The 15,901-nt window shown below is 49.3% G+C and overlaps 7 protein-coding genes across 7 annotated transcripts; 1 reads left to right on the forward strand and 6 right to left on the reverse strand.

Annotated features, from left to right (window-relative positions):
* Positions 1-30: 30 nt before the first annotated feature.
* Positions 31-586, reverse strand: N7455_010824 (uncharacterized protein; the record flags this gene model as incomplete). The annotated part of the gene is made up of 2 exons (XM_065606527.1): positions 31-427; positions 543-586. The coding sequence occupies 2 exons, from the start codon at positions 584-586 to the stop codon at positions 31-33; spliced, it is 441 nt and encodes a 146-aa protein (XP_065460490.1).
* Positions 587-979: 393 nt separating this feature from the next.
* Positions 980-2,520, reverse strand: N7455_010825 (M28 family metallopeptidase; the record flags this gene model as incomplete). The annotated part of the gene is made up of 2 exons (XM_040952943.2): positions 980-2,383; positions 2,443-2,520. 2 exons carry the CDS (start codon positions 2,518-2,520, stop codon positions 980-982), a joined length of 1,482 nt encoding a protein of 493 aa, XP_040816576.2.
* Positions 2,521-3,208: 688 nt separating this feature from the next.
* Positions 3,209-3,856, reverse strand: N7455_010826 (uncharacterized protein; the record flags this gene model as incomplete). Its single annotated transcript, XM_040953094.2, has 1 exon — positions 3,209-3,856. The coding sequence occupies one exon, from the start codon at positions 3,854-3,856 to the stop codon at positions 3,209-3,211; it is 648 nt and encodes a 215-aa protein (XP_040816411.2).
* A 126-nt stretch (positions 3,857-3,982) lies between these two features.
* N7455_010827 (uncharacterized protein) lies at positions 3,983-4,704 on the reverse strand (the record flags this gene model as incomplete). The annotated part of the gene is made up of 2 exons (XM_040952927.2): positions 3,983-4,200; positions 4,278-4,704. The coding sequence occupies 2 exons, from the start codon at positions 4,702-4,704 to the stop codon at positions 3,983-3,985; spliced, it is 645 nt and encodes a 214-aa protein (XP_040816568.2).
* Positions 4,705-5,603: 899 nt separating this feature from the next.
* On the forward strand, positions 5,604-6,776 carry N7455_010828 (uncharacterized protein; the record flags this gene model as incomplete). The annotated part of the gene is given in 3 exon segments (XM_065606528.1): positions 5,604-5,705; positions 5,728-6,348; positions 6,366-6,776. The coding sequence occupies 3 exon segments, from the start codon at positions 5,604-5,606 to the stop codon at positions 6,774-6,776; spliced, it is 1,134 nt and encodes a 377-aa protein (XP_065460491.1).
* A 992-nt stretch (positions 6,777-7,768) lies between these two features.
* Positions 7,769-10,435, reverse strand: hexA (putative Woronin body protein HexA; the record flags this gene model as incomplete). The annotated part of the gene is made up of 3 exons (XM_065606529.1): positions 7,769-8,753; positions 9,044-9,435; positions 10,421-10,435. 3 exons carry the CDS (start codon positions 10,433-10,435, stop codon positions 7,769-7,771), a joined length of 1,392 nt encoding a protein of 463 aa, XP_065460492.1.
* Positions 10,436-13,456: 3,021 nt separating this feature from the next.
* On the reverse strand, positions 13,457-15,818 carry N7455_010830 (uncharacterized protein; the record flags this gene model as incomplete). Its single annotated transcript, XM_065606530.1, has 4 exons — positions 13,457-14,163; positions 14,219-14,472; positions 14,538-15,008; positions 15,238-15,818. The coding sequence occupies 4 exons, from the start codon at positions 15,816-15,818 to the stop codon at positions 13,457-13,459; spliced, it is 2,013 nt and encodes a 670-aa protein (XP_065460493.1).
* Positions 15,819-15,901: the final 83 nt, after the last annotated feature.

Here is a 15,901-nt window from a genome sequence, read left to right on the forward strand (position 1 = left end):
TCGAATAGAATGTTAATTCGAGCTTGGTCATTACCATTCTTCAAGTCCCAGTGACGAGATTGCAAGACTTTGATACTTTTCTGTCGGATTGTTGATATCCTTGATTGGTAGCTGATCTGGCTCGTAGACGTAACGCTCTAAGACATCCTGGGGTTTGAGAACCATTCGCTTCGTGACTTCATCCGGAAATCGCATGTGAGCAAAAAATAAGGTCGGGTTGCCCAAAATAGTACCAACAACAAGCTCAGCTACATGGTACTTGCGGAGTCCATATGCATCCATTTCCCCGTGGTTCATGAAGTATGCCATTGGGGTCGCATGCGCGACTATAGCCCAGCTGTACCACAATCCTTTGCTAGCTTTTTGTTGTCTTTCTGATTGAAACAAGTATGGTTTCTTCTTGCCGTGGTATAGTCCGCCCGTGAGCCTAAGAGGGATAACTATTAGCCTGAAGTTTCTACCAAAGCCGTAAATTATGGGATGGCCTACCAGTGCCCATTCAATATTCGGAGTCAATGCTCGAACTCTTTGCAAGCTCATACTTCGATGAACGACCACCCGTGGACAGCATAACAGGAAGGGTCATTTTTAGCATGGTGGAGGGAGCTTGGTTGAGGCGAAGTTGAGGACGGACCAACTTCGGTCAAATCGGAAGGAGCGTCGACTGATGGCTTCACGTCTTCATATTACATGAGTCTCTTACTCCACCGGGGGCCCGCAGAACTTTCTATAAAATCATATAACTTCGACACTATACGAATATCTTCTTAAAACCAGTACTCCGTATTGTATGTCCCTATTACGTATTTATACTCTTGGGTACTAAAAGCTCAAAGTCTGTGTTAGACAGAATATAAAAATTACTCCTCGTAGAGAGCAATTGTGATTGGTCAGAGAAAAATGTATTGAATTGGATACTCCAGGGCTGGCTTATATCAACATTGGTAACCACCTGGGCAGTAATGGGTGAGCACAGCTACTAAATTTCAACCAGAGAATGGAAACATCCGGACTTCTTAGTGTGCGCATGTGACCGAGGTGCTCTCTTCTTGACCACTCGCTTGGCAGGTGTTGCACTCCGTCGGGGGATAGAATCAAGGCTATTGGCGTATTTTGCAACAGCGAAAGCCGTAGCCTTCGAGTTAATCAGGAATGCCTCGTGATTGAGATTCTTGAAGTCATCCCCGACAGCATGATAATTCACATCGTATGATACATTTGCTTGGCCTCCGAACAGCTTTGCCTGTGCTTCGGTCTTGAGGCCCTCAGCACCAGTGAAAAGCCCACCAGCGGGAATTCCACGAGAGATGAAACCGTCGTAGTCGGATCGGCCATCGAACTCAGTTGGAATATACGACAGCTTCTTGGATTTGAAGTAGTTCTCAAACAAAGCCTCGATCTGAGCAGAACCCGCTGGTCCAGTCTGGTTGAAGGCATCTCCGTCGCCATCATAGATCATGAGTGCGTAGTTGGGAGAGGCAATCATATCGAAGTTGAGGTAAAGTCTGATTTTCGCCAGTTCATCAGCGCTCAGGTGCGAGGTGTAGTACTCGCTACCCAACAGACCGAACTCCTCTGCCGTCCAGAAGAAGAATCTCACGGCATTCTTGACAGAGTATCGCGTCAGCGCTTTTGCTACCACGAGGTTGCTGATAATTCCAGAGCCATCATCGTTGATGCCCGGGCCGGCCTCGACAGAGTCAGTGTGACCTCCCAGTGAGACGACGTTGTTGTGATCGCCGCCTTTCGTCTCTGCAATCACGTTGAATGTGGTGCGGTTCTCGATTCTGCTGTCTATCGCAAGGTCTAAAGTCACGGCACCCTTTGCTGCCGCACTGAGTAGGGCCTTTCCGTCGACATCGGAGATTCCAGCAATGGCGGCATAAGGGCCAAGGTCACTAGATACTCCACCCAGCGTTCCACTAACGGACCCTTCCTCATTGTTATAGACAATTACCGCAGCTGCCTTAGCTGCTGCAGCCAGCACCGACTTTTCTCCGAAAGTACATTCTCCACGCTTGACTAGGGCAATTCCACCAGCCACGTCACTCGGGTAGTCTGATGCCTTGCATCCAAGGTTCGAGACCACTGCCAGCTCTGCAGTAACATCAGCGCTGGGACTGTATGTCATGGCAGACGCTTCGATGGCCTCTCCATCGAGCGTCAGCGTGGTCTTTGCAGTAGTCCATGTGTGCACCTGTGGCTGCTTCCACACATTATAATAGCCGGTCTTCTTCAACTCGCGATAGAGGAAGTCAACAGTATCATTGTGTGCTGCACTGCCAAAGACACGGTTACGCTCGGGATACGCATAAGCGAAGTCCTCAAGCTGTTGGGTGCCCTTCAGGAGGTCTTTCAACCGAATCGTAGAGGGAAAGTCGTCCTAATAAGTCAGACTACATGATAACGAGATGGGGATACATGGTGACCATGCATACATACCGGTGAAACAAGGGGCTTCTTTCGGCCAGCTTCAGCTAAAGCCAAGGACAGGTGGGTTATCAACAAAAGCCACTTCATTGTTGAGGAATGTGTGAATAGGTAGCTATTCTAAACCAAGAGCAAGAATGGTGTTCTTATACTTAATTTTTGTATTGTTAGTGATCATCACGCGATGATAAAGCGCAATGATGTGTGATTGGTAGGACCCCGAGGGGCATGCCAAGAGGCTGGCTTGCTTCACTTGGCAGAGGAGGAAACAATCTCATAGGGCCGGCTATTGTCCTGCAGGCGGAACCCCGACGGCACTTGGTAATATGAAGGCTGAGGTTACAGTGCCAAGGTATTGCAAGCGGGAAGATAGTAGGGATAGATAACATTGTTGCGGGAGGTTGCGCTCATTGTCCAGCACCATAAACCTTACGACTAATTATTTAGTCCGTATTCGCAACAATTTGCCTTAATCCTTTGGTTTTCGATGGAAATTGTATCATGATCAGATCCAGAAGGTGGTGGGCCAAGTTAGACAACTGCTTATCAGAGATCAGTATTGCGGCGAACTTCGCACTGGAATCAGACATACCTAATATATACCCTCCTTGGCAATGCCCATCTCAATCAGATAATCTTGATTCACATGCGGGCGTTCAAAATTAGGTTCAAATGCATCCTTCAGAATTCCAACTCCAAACGGAGTACTACAATGGACACGACCAGAGAAGGAATTTTCCCCTCCACCATAGATGAAATCAAGCACTTCTTTTTCAATTCACTGGCCCCGTCCAATCTCACGACGCATAAGCGGAAGCTCAATCGTAACCTTCGGCCTTGTAGCGATCTCTCGGTCCCCCCATACTGTTTTCTCGTGTATCATTTTGCGCATATCCTCTAGCAGACCGTGCCAGTTTTCACCGGCTATAAGGAACTTGAGCATGCTGAGTTCAACCGAGCGAACTGATCTCGGTAGTGCGGCGAGAAAAGAGGTGATATCAGACTGTGAAATTAGGAAGCGAGAGAGTTCGAAGTGGCGTAGCCTCGTCCATTTCTGTACAGGCACGATGCTCTGTAATGGAATCAGGTAGTCTAGTGTTGGGTATCTATAATCATCATCGTAGCAATGTGTAGTTACTGTCGTATGTAGTCTGAAATCCTCCATATCTTTAGCTTCGCCGAGTGCGCGGCGTAGCCGTCCATTTAGGAGGGATCGCCGGGATCCGCGGATCTCTGAATCGAATTGTCCGCCAATAAGTATAGCAATATCAAGACGGCGGAAGCCAGGGGTTTTCAGTACTGCGGCAAAATTGTCATACTCTTCGCAGGGCTCATCGAAGATCGTACAGTTGATCCCAGTTGGGAGATGAGTGGAATTCATAATCAGCTCGGTAACATAATTTGGTTCATTGGCGAGCACGCGCATCGTAGTGCGGAACCCACGATAGCGTTCTCTGAGCTCGGGGTATATTCGTTGCACTCATATGCAATCGCAGGGGCACTTGACACTGTAGGAAAGAGCCATCCCCACGGAATAGAATAATTGAATCCCTTAGGGAAAGCGCGGATCATTGGGGTCGGGTACAGCGGAGCGAATAGATATGTAGCCATGGGCCGCGGGTGTAATGGTGACTCTCTTCAGAGCAGGAAACTGCTTGATGCCATATGTAAATGCGTCTAGATCACTATTATCGGCAAGAACATCTTTTTGCTGACGTAGTAGGTGCTGATAATGTTGCCAGCACTCCTTCAGTGAAGGCTGAGCCAAACCTGTTCTCTGCGTGTAACATGGTCGGGCCTGTCCACATCCCTACCCCTCCTCATCCTGAGATAGAGGTTTTCCTCACATGCCTCCTTAAACCACATAGGACACCCATCTTCCTCCTCATATTGGTGTCGCTCAATGAGACACTCTCGAGCATAAAAGGGGCACTCTTTGGCCCACTTTCTCGAGTTACCGGGCTCGTCCTCGTCTGAGAGCAGTTCATGTCCTTCAAAGTTATCCCATGTTTGCCGTGGGCCTCTCGCCAAGCGTGCATCGTCCCAAATGATCTCGGTTACTCGGTGGCGGAACTTGTCGTGGGATGCAATGCCACGAAAGACTTCTATGTTGAGTGGGTTGGCTGATAAGAAAACTGGGTCGATGCGGAGATGCGCTGCATTGTTGAATTGGTTACATGCCAGGCGATATGGTTTTATGTCCGCATTGGATAGATACAACGATATTGATGCCCATAGCTCGAAGGGTAGCCCAGGGAGGCTGGTGTAAGTCATGATGTTGTAGCGTAGAAGTTGGAGGGGAATCTGATGTGCTAATAAACACCCAGAGAGACACTAAACAGGCACTAAATAAGTACTAAATGGACAAGATGAAGATCGAAATTTGGTTTTCTAAGAGCTCCATATTTTTCTGGGGGCCAAACTGGTGATCCACTCCCCATTCTTAAAACTACCCCATCTCCAAGCCCTTTACTCCGTAGATGCTGAGGCAAATAATAAAGGTTCATTTCAATCAAGAGGATGAGTGTTTCATGAAGTTGGAATGAAGCCTGGTCCGTAAAATGAAGAGATTTAGGCGTGTGTCTCAAAGTAATCCTCCAAGTGCTCGTGGTGCCATCTGATTGCGTGGTGCAGATCTTGCTGAATGACAAGGGCTTAGTTGAGGGTACTTTCGATAGCTCTGGTGGCTGTTGCGGGCAACCAGTGTATCGAGCCGAGCGGCGAGTTTTCGGCTCAGCCCGAGAAAGTGCATGTGCTCATCCCCGAAACCGTGCAGTGCGTGACGCGAGGATCTCTGAGTGATGGCAAGAGCACTATCTGTCGGTGCAACCAAGAAGAGCTATGGATGGGTGTGCTGGTTAATCCGCTTATATCAGATCAATCTTCCCGCCACCATCTTCTTCGGCCGGGGTTCCCAGGAGCTCGACATGGCCAAGAAGACCAACTTGGTGAATCACAAATTCCAGAGCTAAAAACCCAGAAATGACTTCTTGATGGCCGCTTGGACCGCGCTCGTGGATGGTGTACCCATGGTCGATTCTTGTGTTTGGATTTGAATGGTCAACTGCACATGATGGTTCGTGCCCTGCTCTCTTGTCAACTCTTTACAATTCCCAATTATCTACATAGCTCTCCTCTCATTTACCTCGTTTCATCTTTGGATGCTGGACAACATGACCAATCTGACCTGGCAAGACAAGTGTACTGCCAAACAGGCCGGGGCAGCCGGCAAGATTCCCATCGAATGGCGACTCACATCTAAGATCCTCCAGCAAGTTGATAAGAATGAGCTGAAAGTCCGTCCTCGACGTCCCCTCAAAGTGCGGCATCCTTACCAAGGAAAAGCTCGCAATTACTGAGCTTCCTGATGCAACTTCACTTCGTGACAAGCTCGCCACCCAAGAGCTCAGCACCATCGAAGTGACCACCGCCTTCTGTAAGCGTGCTGCTATTGCGCAGCAGTTGACTTCATGCTTGACAAAGACCATGTTCTCGGAGGCTCTCGTCAGAGCGGAAGAGCTGGACGCACAATTCAAGACTACCGGAAGACCTGTGGAACCACTTCACGTTATCCCAATCAGTTTGAAGGAAACCTTCAATATCAAGGGTGTGCCGAGTTCTCTCGGATTTGCCTCTTTCTTGGATTACCAGCGCGCCGCCCAGAACTCTGTCTTGGTCGATATTCTTCTGGAAGCAGGGGCGGTCCTGTACGTGAAGACCAACGTGCCCCAGACAATGATGACGGCAGATCCCCATAACAACGTCTTTGGACGTGTGCAGAACCCACACCGAAGCACCCTCACAGCGGGTGGCAGCAGCGGAGGCGAAGGAGCTCTGGTAGCCATGCGTGGATCCATCCTGGGAATTGGCACTGATATTGCTGGATCGATTCGCATCCCATCATTGTGTTGTGGTACCGTGGGCTTCAAGTCTAGTGCTGGTCGCGTGCCATATGCCGGACACACGAGCGCAGCCAGAGCATGTCCGGGATTGCGCCAGTCGCAGGACCAATCTGCCACTCTGTTCGCGACGCCGAGATGCTTCTTCGAGTGGTCTTCAATGCCAAGTCTGATGATATGGACGACATGACTCTAGGATTCCCCTGGATGCAGCCCGTGAAAGCACCTAACCAGCTCACCATCGGAGTCTTGCCGGAGGATCCGCAAACTCCATTGCACCCCAACATGCAGCGCACTCTCGGGAGTGCCATCGAGAAGCTAGAAAACGTAACAACTGTAATTGTTGCGGTGGCATGTCTTCGGTTTCCCGTAGCGAGGCCCAAATATCCATCAATCGCTCTTGCAATCGCACTGCCTGTCCGCGTCTCATGCGAACCCAGGGCCTAATATTGTTGCTTAAGGTGTGTTGTTCGGATCCTGAGCTCATCTATCAATTCCTGGCGCGGAGAAGCCCGGGCCTCGTGATAAGCATTTCGATGCAGGTTCTAGAGTCTAAAGTCTCTTTGATGTTCGCCTTGGCCGAACAGGGGCATTGCTTAAACGCAGGGGTGATCCACCGCGCAATTATCGGGGATTGGTCAATTGTTCTACTCCATTCATGGATAGTTCTCAATAGAAATCAGTATGTGCTATCCATGGGTGACTCTAGAGCTATTAATGATTACGGATATCGAGGTGCTTATGTGGGATAAACGGGGTCGGGGCCCACAGAGGAATACAGGCGATTTGGTCTTCGGCAACCTCTCCATCAAGTATAGGAAAAACGAACTTGAAGAGGACATGCATGGATCCTCGGTTTAGATTTGAAATATAAATGTGTATCTATAGAAAATTGGAGACAATTGAGGTTAGCGAATAGGAAGCGGTGCCTGGAGACACCCCAAGGGCAACCATGGTTGTGAAATATATATCCGAGGAATTGTGATAACTACTTTTTCACCTCAACAATGGGGAAAGAGAACAACAGTATTGTCAAAATAATCATATATTAGTTTCAAGGACATCTAGAACATTAAAGGCAAAAGACGTGAAAAACCTGATCCTCGCCAAGCCAATAATACATGCAGGATGGGTTTCTGCCCAACTTCAAAATATGAGCCAGGAAAGGAAAGAAGTGGAATTAAGTGTGAAGACATGGGCCTAATTTCTGCATTATGAGCTAGTTACAAGGAAGTCAAGGCTAATTGAGTACAGATAAATCCATTCAAGTTTTCACCAGCACACAAAAAGTTGCATACATGAGATCGTAATACAAAAGAAAATTAAATCACACAAGCAAAAAGGAAAAGAGAACAAATAACTATTTCATCACACCATGGATGAGGGACAAGCGTATCCAGACCCCCCTCTAGGAGAAACCCAGAAAAAAAATTACCAATTTACAGACGGGAGCCGTGGATGACCTTGTAGTCGACGACGAGCTCACGGCCACCGTCGTTGATGACGAGGGCACGGACGGAACCACGGCCGTCAGCGAAGGCATCGCTGATACGCTTGAAGAGGTGGCCCTGGGTGATGACATTGAGACCCTGCTTGACATCACCGCTCTCGGTCATGGCGACGAGACGGTTATCATCACGGAGGTCCAGGATGCGGTAGGTCTTGAAGACGGGACCGAGCATGGTCTGGACAACCACGGAGGGAGAGGGGTTGGCGACGAAGCTGGACTCCTCCTGCAGCTTGCGGGTGAAGAGGTCGACACCGAGGTAACGGTGCTGGCCGGTCTGGGGGGAGACCGAGATGCGGATGACCTGGCAAGGACGACCCTGAAGGATCAGGATGTCGCCAACACGGATGAAGTGGCAGGGGATGGGGACGGTCTCGCCAGCGGAGCCGCGGTTGCGGGGCTCGACGACGCGAACGTTCTCACGGGGAGCAGCGACCTCACCAGCGTGAGACTCCTCATGCTCGGAGTGGGAGAAGGGGTGCATGACACGGTCGGCGGCGCGCTCAACGCCACGGCGGAAGGAGTGGTACTGGCCTTCGTCGTCGTAGTAACCCATTTTGCGAGTGGGGGCGGTGTCACGGGTAGTGGACTGAGAAACGTTTACTTGGCTTGGGGTGGAGTAACGAGCACGGGGCTGAACTTCACGAAGGTAGACGTCGTCTTCCTTGTAAGAGTCGGTCTGGGGTTGGGAAATCCGGTCGTACGAGACGTCGGCGGACTGGGCTTCGGCTTGGTAACCGTAGGCAGAGTCTACTGGCTGACGATAACGACGGTCGTAAGAGACGTCGAGGTCGTAAGAGGGAGAGGTACGCTGACGGTAGTCTCTTTCAGTGAGGTCGATTTGGCTTTCGACGACTTTATCGTAGACTTGAGTACGGTCTTCGTAGTCGACAGAAGGTTGTTGGTAACTGGGGTAGCTGGAAAAGGGTCAGCCCACATGCACGGGTACCATAAACATATAAACAAAACAAGCCAGTCACCGCTAATTGAAGTGGATCAGGTTTTGATGACACGTAATTTTAGTCCCCGACCAAATCCGTAATCGATCTAAACCAAGATAGGAGATCTCACAACAAATAACTGATAGTTCAGCTGCAGGTCTCCACTTTCACAAGTGGAGACCCTGGAGGTTGGGGGGTAAAAATGAAAACACCGAAACACGAAACACGAAACAAAACAATTACCGAGGGGAAAAACAATTACATACCGTTCACGAGTAAGCTCAACTTCAGGGGCGTAGTTGGGCGAAGGCTGGTGAGAGGGCTGGAATTGCTGGTACTGCTGAGAGTGCGATTCCGGGTACTGCTGAGAGTGCGATTCCGAGTACTGCTGCGATTGCTGCTGGTACTGAGGGTGCTCTTCACGAATGCGCGGGCGCTCTTCTTGAATGCGAAACTCGACTTCTTCCTTTCCGTGAACAGGAGCGGGAAGGGGAGCAGAACCTCGAGTATCTTCCCGTTCGACGCGCGAAGTACGATCGAAATTGACTTCTCCCTCTACTCTAGTCTGAGTAGTTTCAGAGACAGCGTCACTCCGGTACGACGACGGGAAGACACTGAAGGGGATTGGGACACGGGCGTCAAAGTCCAGATTGACGGACTTTTAAGCGTCTTTTCTCGAATGCCTTTCGAACTGTCGTTAAACAACTCGAAAGACTAAACAAGAAAAGACTTGAAAGGGAAGTCTTTCTCGGAGTGGGGGGAGGAGAAAAAGAGAAGATCTTTTTATCCTGCAGATAGATAGATGATTGGAATGGAGGGGGGGAAAATATAAGCTTAGATGAGAAGAATGTTAGATCGTAGGAATGGAAGAAGAAGAAGAAAGAGACCAGCGCAGTTGGCGAGCATCACGATTATTTATGCCAGGCCTTTTGTTTACGCCGCCTTGCCGGTTTGGGTTCTCCGCTGATCACCGAGGCTCGCTCTTCTCCTTACTGTCTCTCTACGGTAATTGAATTGACCTATTAGAAGTGTACAATGTATTTCATTGAATTCTCTTCTTTCTTGTTTGCGTTAATCACTCCAAACCCTCCAGGAATGCAACTCCATGGATGGATACCCCGAACTCTGCAATACACCGCGGGCCCTTTCACATGGGGGGCTGGCCAGCCTGCGCGTATTGTCACCGCGCCACCGACAACATCACCATAGCAACCTCCGGGTCGTATCGGACATCTGGGTCCCTTTGGCGCCGATCTTGTTTGGCTCCATCACATCGGCACAATTGCATTGGGGTTGCGGAGACACGTTCACGGTGATTCCCTCGGCTTAAGGAGTGTCCTTTTGTGATAATTCTGCCATTCGGCACTTGCTAGCCAGCCATTGGCCCATATTTCAAACTACCTAGGTATTCACATCTGAACACGTTACAGAATACGGGGCAGTGATACCAATACCAATACAGACCAATGCACTTCTCCACTGGAAAGTGATTCATCGAGATCATTGACCCTCTTTTGGGTCCCCAGCCCCGGCCCAACCTCTGTGAGGCGTCAGCCAGCGCATGCAGCTCATGTCTAGACCGTCTTACCGCCAGAGAGGCTGGGAAATGTGTTTCACCTAACGGTACTGAGTAATTTTCGTACATTTGCTTCCTCCATGAGACATTTGACGAGCGTGATTGCTGTGTTTTGACTCGAGTCACATCATTTAGATTTCATCCAATGGAATGGTGATGTTGATTATATACCGTGTAGCCCCTTTTCACGGAGTACTCCGTGCACGGGTACCATGGTACAACCATATGGGGCGGGAACCAATTGTCCGCAATATAAGTGGACTTCCACCGAAATCCAGTGCTTATTATGGAGTATGTACCTTGATGCCTACAACATACGGAGTAGGTAGAATTCAGTCAGTTCAGATCCCCCAAAGGTAATACATATAAAAATATTTACAGAAACACGCACTTTTTCAACAGTCAAGCCCAGCGATCTCGTGCAACATGCTTGTATTTCCAATTGTTCCACTTCCTTGGGGCTACAGCGACTCCACCGTTCTTCCTCTTGTACGGAGTATTATTGTGGTTCTCTCAGATCCCCACGGAGCATAGGGTATAGGATCAGCAGACCTTTTTCCGGGGTCGATTGAGCTGTAAATTTACCCGTGGACATGCATAGTGGGATTATTTTAAGATCGGATTATTCTATTGGTGGTTACGTGCTTTTAAGAAGATCGGTACCGAAGTCTCCGTATGTTGCCTTGAAAGTCATCATCATCAAATAAATCTTCAAATATTATATACAGAAAAGTCTCTTGCACAAAGTATGCTTTTTTTTACCGCTTTCGTATATACCTACCTCAAGGGACATCTAAAATGACCACTAAAAAGACATGACAAGGCCGCATAAGCATCCGACAACTTTTGTGAAGTAGCCATTGAGTACAGAGTAACAAGATTGCAATTTGTTGTGAAACACTACGATACCCAATTTCTTCTGAATCTACTATTCACGGGGCAGTATCATCTACCGAAATATTGTTGGGTCAACTAATGTGAATATATAACTATCTTCTTGCGTGACAAAACTATATCCTTTGAGAAATTGCGCCCGAAATAGCTGGATATCGAGGATTTTGAGTGTTGCTGGTACACATACACACCTAGTGTAACGAGACGCCAACGTTGCACTATGATAAATGCGTATAAATTCAATTGTTGTGCGAGAAGTCCCCGACGTATTGGTCGATTGCTTTGCAAGTTATGGGATCTGATGGACGGTACCAAGAGACAGGAGCCATGAAGTTTCTGGTCTATTGCGCTCGACGCATAGCTTCTACAGGTCTTTGCCTTTGAAGTACTTCGGATCCTGCGCTGTGTGACAATGGAAGTCTTGATATTGGAAAAGTCTTAGGTGTCCAACGATGTAGGCTCTACATGTAAATTCTACGATACAGCAATGATATACGTACTTCCTTTTAGTATTGAATGAACAAAGCGAGCAACAATCTACTTATATAACCCCAACTGTATTCTTTGAGGAGTTGAGATTTTATCCATAATCACCAAGACGCGTATGCTAATGTAGCACCCATTCTAGGCATCAAGAAATAACCACTCCGCTATCTTTTTCGCCGTGATTGGACTATTGTACCTAGCCAGTGGAGTGGGCCTCGTAATTGGACATGGTTACATACTAACAAGAAAAGGAACCCGCACCTGTAGCAGCTGCGTTACAAAACCCGAAAGCACAGCCCAGAAGCTCATTGAGACAGTCGTTGACTACACAGTTGACAGAAATGTAGCTTCTGGAGGTGCAATCCCCGCGCTTGCTGTCCTATATGCATTTTGGACTTTCGCCGGCAGCAGCTCTTTGTCCGTTGCAGGAGAAGCCATGTCCAAATCACACGGCCTCGATAATGATTACCTTCGGAAGCATCGTGCCCTATATTACCAACACAGTTTGTGACTGCAGGTTGACTGGTTGTTGGAGCTCAACCAAGAGGTCCTATCCAGATGTCTCCATGAAAAACGAGAACCCCGGCTTAAGTACCGGTTAACACTAGGCTGCTGTAATCAGATTAGCTCAAATAGATTTAAAAAAAAGACCTTTGACAATCTAGGCTCGATATGCCATCTAGGTGACTGACCATGATATCCACATGTGCACTGTGCATCAGATTGTCGGGCCATCAGTGCCGATACCAGGTCGTCAATTACAAAAACCGAAATAAACTCTTACAATACATATTTGATAACCAATTCCGAGCCTATAGTGTATTATGCAAGGCAGGGGGAAGGTTCCCGAGCTGTTTTTTGACTCTAAATATAGCCGGCGCTTCGGTCTTTTGCTCGATACAAATTGCAACGTACCAAGACATAACTATGAATGTATTCAAGGGTTATTTGGTACTGCCTATCAACAGGGTCAGGGAAGATGCCCACGAAGGAGACCTGTGGAGTGCCATTGGCCTTTTAAATACGTTGGTTCGCTTCTTCTCTCCAGCTATGAACACTGGCAGTGTCTTCTCCTATAGACCCGTGGACAAGTTATCTATGTATAACTAATATATTCTATACTCAACGAGGAACACCCATTGTCTCTAATATATTGAATATCTGTAAGGGACAAAAGAAGAGTAGTGATACTATTCCCACTAATAAGAGAAAGAATTTCTTACAAAAAGCCAAACAGCGATATATAAGCCCTGACTTTTCCCCCAAACACCAAAAATGAAACCCAGGCACCAAAATAACGAAAGACACAAGTAAAGGCCAGCCAGGAAGAGGACTTCTTAGAAGAATGAACCATACCGAACAGTAAGACATAATAATAGTCATAGCAGAGCATGGACCACAAATGAACATATAGAAAAGTAACACAAGCAATGAAACCTTGGAACCAAGCAAGACGAGGAGCCACCACTAGGTACATACCATCCTTGTTTTCTAGGATGATTATGACGCCGGACCAGTATGGAATGACATGGCAGTATGGAATGACATGGAGAAGACAAAAGAGAAGAGAAAAGAAAAGAAACAGGAAGCAAGGTCTAGTGTACATCGATAGGGTGAGAAAAGCAAATTAAGATGGGTATCGTGATGCAAAGCAGCGGATAAGCTCAAAAGATGAGACGGAGCGAGAAGAAGAGGGAAACCAGCTGTGTGGTAGTGGCGGAGACTACCGTTCTCCAAACTTGCCATATTCCTGCTGCCACTTGAGAAGATGGCGAGTGAGCACGTCCATCATCTCGACGCTGCTGAGCTCCTTGAAATCCTTTTCATTGGTCGTAGACGACTCACCGTAGCCGCCGTCTGTGGTTGCGGGACCGGACTCGCCGCCATCGCTGCGCGTGGATGGCATGGCACTGTCGATCTGATCGACCATGCTCTTCAAGAGCAGGCCCTGCGCCCGGTCGCCGTTGCTTGTAGGGGTGGAGGAGTTCTCGCCGGCAACAGCCATCTCCACTTGCATGCGCGAGATGAACTCCAGGATGGCTGCTACTCGGCGCTTCATCTCGTTCATCGTCGTTCGCTGTGGGTGCATGTGGCGCGGCTTGCTTGGCCGTCCCGACTCCCCACCATTGAGGTGTGCTCCGTTGACACCGCTGTAGCCAATGCGAGGGGAGTCTCCACCGATTTCGTGGGACTGGCCGCGGCGCGGGGAGTTCGCCATATACCCTGAATCTCCATTCCCGTTGGTGTCCCGGTCTTTTGTATATTGGTTTCGTCCAACACGACCGCGACGAGCGGGAGGTCGACCGGACTTGCGGGTTGACGGACGAACAGGTGTGGGCTCTTGTGGAGTAGGGGTGTTAGGGCTTGCATGGGGCGGTTCAGGTTCTGGCGGTGCTGTCTTGGTTGGGGAGGCGATTTCGTGCTCGGATTCTGTTATAGTGGTGTGAGAAAGAGGGTAATTGTGCACTGGGGCTGTATCACTTACCATCTCCTTTGCGCCGGTTTGATCGTTCTTTTCGACGATTCACTGTTTCAGGGGCCTCTGCCTCGCCCTCATCGGCGTCGTTCGCAGGCTCTTTCTCCAGCTGGGCTCGAGATGTAGTTCTCTGTCTGCGAGCCCCATTGACTGCGGGTTTGGGTTTCGCCTCATCATCAGAAGGCGGGTGAGATGGTATATTGCTATGCCTCGAGACAGCACTAGGTGAGGGGGAAGTAGTTCGTGGACGTTTCGCTCGTTCTCTGTTCCTGGGTATCTGGTCAGCCACATTATCCAAGTAAATGCCGTTCAGCTTGGAAATACGCACGTCACACTGTCACTTCGACTTCGCTTGCCCAGATGTGTGTCTGTCTCATCCGCATTACTTTTGGTCTCGGCCTTGCTCTCCTCAATTGCGCGTCGGATCAATTCTTCTTCGTCGTAAGCAGCATCCCGGCTGTTCATTGTTGATCGCCGCTTGGCGTGCGCGGCGGCACTCTCGCTATTCCGGGACTTGGGATCCCTAGAACGCCGTGATATATCTCTCGATGAGGCACGAGAGGACGGACCGGGGGACGGGGCCACCGCGGGCACGATTGGACCGACTGGGCCTACTGGCACTTCAGGTACCTCAGGTACCGCCGCGGCGGGGGCCGGGGCCGGGGCCGGGGTCGGGACCGGAGCTGGAGCTGGAGCTGGAGCTGGGGTTTGGGCTCGAGGAGGAGGAGGGGGTGGTGGTGGTGGTGGTGGCGGCGGAACTGGCTCTGGTGCAACAGGAAGGTAGGTAGAGGAGCGTTGTCTGCAGGATTGTCAGTACGCTTCTTCAGAATGTTCGATATAGCAGCATAGAGTAATCATTTGTATCTCATAACTGCTTGGGGGAATGATTGTGCTCGAAGCTGCTTCGGAAAAACAGCCCCTCCAAGCAGCAAGAGCAAAGCACAAAGCACAACCGCGACATAGATCGACGGAAAATGCAGGAATATGTAGGGCCCAGTAAATTCCAAGAATAACGGGGTTTCACTCACCCATGAGGTTCGTCTTTGATCTTGTGCAAATCCTTCCGGCACTCCTCGCAGAAATATTCGTCAGGACTCGTTGCCTCGTCCATGATTCCGACACAACCACCATGTTGCCAGACTTTACACAAGTCACACTGGATGAACATGCTCCCAATCTCATCTGACAGAGGATCAGATGGATCAGTGGGGACTTGTCCCGACTCCAGTTTGATGGTGCCGCGACCGAGGGCCTCGCGACGAGAAGCAGGCAAGCCCGGATATTCTTGCTGACCGCAGAGACACCGAGTTACTTCCTCTTCCTCATCATCTAGGTCATCCTCGTCTTCTTCACGGGGTGGATCGTCGTCATCGTCGTGAGCGCGCTGGCGCTGCCGCGTATGTGGAAGGTCTTTCGAGCCACCCTCAGCATCATCGATGGACTGAGAGCGGTTGCCGGTCGATTCGTGAGGAGAAGGATTTTTATGATTCGATCGAGTGCTTCTCTCTCGAGTAAGAGAATTTGAGGAACTGGAGGAAGAGTTGGTGTGTTGTCGGAGGGCAGGAGAGGGCTGGGAGGTGCGAGCCCGAGAGGAACGACGAGGAGTCATGGTGGGGGAGGGCTGAGGATTGTAGGAGAGTATAAAAGAGAGCTCTGAAGACCAGATTAGGAAAAATCAAAAGATTTTCGAGC

This window comes from Penicillium solitum (assembly GCF_028829755.1).
Source record: "Penicillium solitum strain IBT 25940 chromosome Unknown utg000008l_segment0_segment0, whole genome shotgun sequence".
NCBI classification, from domain to species: Eukaryota; Fungi; Ascomycota; class Eurotiomycetes; order Eurotiales; family Aspergillaceae; genus Penicillium; species Penicillium solitum.